This window comes from Austrofundulus limnaeus, unplaced genomic scaffold (genome assembly GCF_001266775.1).
Source record: "Austrofundulus limnaeus strain Quisiro unplaced genomic scaffold, Austrofundulus_limnaeus-1.0 Scaffold947, whole genome shotgun sequence".
Lineage (NCBI taxonomy): Eukaryota > Metazoa > Chordata > Actinopteri > Cyprinodontiformes > Rivulidae > Austrofundulus > Austrofundulus limnaeus.
In genome coordinates this window covers 52,953-58,036 of record NW_013953349.1, presented here as the reverse complement: position 1 = coordinate 58,036, position 5,084 = coordinate 52,953, and the positions used below count along the sequence as shown (strand labels likewise).

At 42.6% G+C, this 5,084-nt stretch overlaps 1 protein-coding gene across 1 annotated transcript in view; it reads right to left on the bottom strand.

Moving 5' to 3' along the window:
* Window positions 1-2,076: 2,076 nt before the first annotated feature.
* The window catches only part of lox (lysyl oxidase), a gene marked incomplete at its 3' end in the record, with an annotated part of 13,595 nt that continues 10,587 nt past the window's right edge, over window positions 2,077-5,084 (bottom strand). Inside the window, 2 exon segments of the mRNA XM_014029736.1 lie at window positions 2,077-2,192; window positions 4,905-5,000. Coding sequence (XP_013885190.1) covers window positions 2,077-2,192; window positions 4,905-5,000 — 212 coding nt within the window.

Sequence of the window (5,084 nt, the reverse complement as noted above, 5' to 3'; positions counted from 1 at the left end):
CACTCACACAGGGGTGGTCAGACTGGGACCACCACTCACACAGGGGTGACCAGACTGGGACCACTACTCACACAGAGGTGACCAGACTGGGACCACCACTCACACAGGGGTGGTCAGACTGGGACCACCACTCACACAGAGGTGACCAGACTGGGACCACTACTCACACAGGGGTGGTCAGACTGGGACCACCACTCACACAGGGGTGGTCAGACTGGGACCACCACTCACACAGGGGTGGTCAGGAAAATGACATGATTTTTTTACTTGAAAGTTTCTGCAGACTTTGTGTTTCAGTCTTTTCCTCATGTCCTCATACAGGCAGTGACTACCTTATAAACATGGTGTCAGAACCATTTTAACAGTGGGGGACACACTGTTGGGGGGTCTGGGGGTCCTCCCACAGAAAATTTTGAACAAAATAGATGCCGTTTCCTGTATTCTGGTGTATTTTACCAGGTTGTTAAACATATTTTACCTATATAAATAAGACTTGATTTAATAATTATTTCAGAGACAGATTCTTCATTAAACTAGTTTCATCATCATGTCTTTAACTCACTGCTACAGCTGAGATAAGATTAATTAATGTGACACAGTTTATCATATCCAATGACTTTAGGATTTAAATTTAAACACTGCCACCAACTGGTCAGGAGGATTATTACACCCCTAAAGTTGTTTCACTGTGGAAGGGCTGTGTGCAGCAGGGTGGCCAAAGATTTGTCTGTGGTGGCCATGGCCACCCCTGGCCACCCCCTGGCCACCCCCTGGCCACCCCCTGGCTCCGCCCCTGCATGTAATGTAATATAATTCTTTTAAAAAAGGTACCACTTTACAATAAGGCTCCCCTCATAGATGGCTTTTAAATACTTTATAGATAAGTTATTAATTAATCTATAAACACTTTATCAATTATTAATAAATGTTTATTATGCATTAATTAAGGAAAAAAAGAGACTAAACTGGTTTCTTACCAAATACTGAAACAAATGTGTTTGTGTATTAAACATTTCAGACTAGTTTACCTTGTAAGCTCAAAAATGATTAGGAAACACATATTTTAACATACAACATTGTACTGTAGTACTGTAGTACTGTATTATAAATATCCACAAATATTACAGGGATCCTTAGTGTAAAACTGTACACTATTTTGGATGAGGTGGGGTTATTTGGTGTTAACATTATGTTTTTTTACTTTTTTGATACATCAACATTGTTGACATTAGTTACATGTTTGAACAATAATTTAAAATACTGATAATCAACATTAAGTTTTAAAAATGATGATTTTTCACACTAAAGACTAACTTTTGGCATTTATAAATGTTTATTTGTCATTAATAAATAGTGAACTTTATTACACTTTACGATAAATCTCCCTTTGACAGTTGTGTATATTTATAATGCAGTAATACAGTACAATATTAAAATGTTAAAACATGTGTTTCTGGTTTTTATTGTAATTACAATGTAGTAACCCAGTCTGAAAAGTTTAATAAGCACATTTAGATGTGATATGTACATGAACAGTTTTGTCTCTTTCTCATCTTTAATTAATGCATAATAAACATTTATTAATGATTTATAAAGTGTTTACAGATGAATTAATAACTTATCTATAAACTCTTTATAATCATCTATAAGAGGAGCCTGACTGTAAAGTTTGACCAATAACTGCTCAGTAAATTCTCACCAGTTTTTCATAAATTTTACTGAACAAAGATAAAATAGTTCCATTCACAGTGTTTGAACACAGAGCTGCATCCACCATCATCACTCCCAGGTAAAGGACAGGTGAGTGACAGGACAGGGGCACTTCATAGGGCCAATCAGCTTTCAGCTGGGGCCAGTGCCCCTGTGGCCCCGCCCCTAGAACCGCCCCTGGATCCAGACTCCAGCTGACTGAGCTGCAGCAGGTAGCTGCTGATCTGACAGGTGGAGCAGGTGATGCACCTGACAGGAGGCTCACAGTATTTACTGTTTGTTTGTTTGTTTGTTTGTTTGTTTGTTTGTTGTTGTTGTTTACGTTGGGTAAACCTCATGCTGCAGGTAAAGACAGGAAACGTGTACCCGGTCAGTGAGCATCCAGAGAAGTGAGCAGCGTGGCCCGTGTACTGCACATCACACCGAGCCACGTTGTTGTTGAAGTTGGACTCAGGAACCTGCTGCCGCGGGTTCACCGTCACCTGTCGGGACAAGAACAGGTAAGAGATAATTATCCACATCCTCCACATCTGGGTCACATCTGGAGGTCAACAGAAACCCAGAAACCAGCTCTGTAAACTCTGAATGTAAACCCATCATTCTGCTTTGACTGTGAAACTGTCTTTACAGGGCTTTTATTTTGAAGGTGAGTGGGTGTTTCCATTAGCAGTGTGCGCTAACGTGGTACTCTGTCCACCAGCAGCACATAAACAGAGCAGCAGTCCAGGTTCTAAGAAGGTTCTAAAGGTTCCCTTCAACCAGAACCAGAACCTGATCCTGAAAAATAATATTATTTTTATTTAACTTAACTTAACTTAACTTAACTTAACTTAACTTAACTTAACTTAACTTAACTTTTTTCTTTAATATTTATTGTGAATTTAGACATTTTACTGCAGTTTGATTAAACTGTTACTGAAGACAAAAACATGAGAGGACGACTTCAGAGGACAAGTAAGGACATGTGAACACAAGAACATGTACACATGAGGACATATGGACACAAGGACATGTGGACATGAACACATAAGAGCATGTGGACATGAAGACATAAGGACATGTGGACATGAAGACATAAGGACACGTGGACATGAAGACATAAGGACATGTGGACATGACAACATGTGGATATGAGGACATGTGAACCCGAGAACATGTGAACATGAGGACATGTGGGCCCGAGAACATGTGGACACGAGGACATGTACACATGAAGACATGTGGACATGAGGACATGTACACATGAGGACATGTGGACATGAGGACATGTACACCTGAGGACATGTGGACATGAGGACATGTGGACATGAGGACATGTACACCTGAGGACATGTACACATGAGGACATGAGAACATGTGGACATGAGGACATGTGAACCCGAGAACATGTGAACATGAGGACATGAGGACATGTGGGCCCGAGAACATGTGGACACGAGGACATGTGGACATGAGGACATGTACACCTGAGGACATGTGGACATGAGGACATGTGGACATGTGGACATGAGGACATGTACACCTGAGGACATGTGGACATGAGGACATGAGGACATGAGGACATGTGGACACAAGGACGTGTGGACACAAGGATATGTGGACATATGAACCCTGAGGACATGTGAACATGAGGACATGAGAACATGTGAGCATGAGAACATGTGAAAACGAGGACATGAGAAAATGTGAACATGAGGACATGAGAACATGTGAGCATGAGGACATGAGAACATGTGAACATGAGGACATGAGAAAATGTGAACATGAGGACATGAGAACATGTGAGCATGAGGACATGAGAACATGTGAACATGAGGACATGAGAAAATGTGAACATGTGAGCATGAGGACATGTGAACACAGAACGCATTCTCACTCCCAAGTCGTCACATATTGACGCTTTTGGCAAGGTTCCCTCTACGTCCGATTTTGACGCGCAGGGTACCCCCGTCACGTCAGTAACTGACGAGATGGGGCGAAGTCTGTTTTCATGTTTTCCGAAAGTGTAGAAAATGTGCAAAAACTGGCGTTTCGAAGCCCGAAATTTCCTTTGCTAACTTTAGACATGCTGTCAGTGACCGTAGTACCTAAAATTAACCATTTTTAGAAAATGTAGAAAATTCACGTAAACATGTTCCAAAGTCTGAAATTACCTAATATTCACCATGGACATCCTACCCCTGATCCCAGTACCTAAACTTAACCATTAATCGTGATCCCTCAGGTTAACCTCAGACCCCCGACCCAAAGACCCCTAGTGGCGCAACCCGGAAAAGCCGCGGGCGTCAAGGAGTGACGCGAGGGGGGTACCCGGCGCGTCAAAATTGGACGTAGAGGGAACCTTGGAGAAAGCGTCAATATGTGACGAGATGGGAGTGAGAATGTGTTGGAACACAAGGACATGAGAAAATGTGAACATGAGGACATGAGAACATGAGGACATAAGGAAATGAGGACATGAGAACATGTGGACATGAGGACATGTACACATGAAGACATGTAGACACAAGGACATGTGGACATGAGGACATGTGGACCCTGAGGACATGTGAACATGAGGATATGAGAACATGTGGACATGAGTACATGTGGACATGAGGACATGTGGACATGAGCACATGTGGACCCTGAGGACATGAGAACATGTGGACACGAGGACATGTGGACATGAGTACATGTGGACCATGAGGACATGTGAACATGAGGACATGAGAACATGTGGACACGAGTACATGTGGACATGAGTACATGTGGACCCTGAGGACATGCGAACATGAGGACATGTGGACCCTGAGGACAAGTGGACATGAGTACATGTGTACATGCGGACATGTGGACATGAGGACATGTGGACATGCGGACATGTGGACATGAGGACATGTGAACATGAGGACATGAGAACATGTGGACATGAGTACATGTGGACATGCGGACATGTGGACATGAGGACATGTGGACATGCGGACATGAGGACATGTGAACATGAGGACATGAGAACATGTGAACATGAGGACATGAGAACATGTGGACATGAGGACATGAGAACATGAGGACATGTGAACATGAGGACATGAGAACATGTGGACATGAGAACATGTGGACATAAGTACTTGTGGACCTTGAGGACATGAGGACATGTGGACATGAGGACACGAGGACATATAGACACCGAGACAGCGATGAGGACTTCAGACCTTCAGGATGTATTTTCCAGGTGGGACATCGGTGATGTCGATCCACTGACAGTCGATGTCGGCGTTGTAGGTGTCGTAACATCCTGGACTCAGACCCTACACAAACAAACAAACAAACAAACAAACAAACAAACAAACAAACAAACAAACAAACAAACAAACAAACAAACAAACAAACAA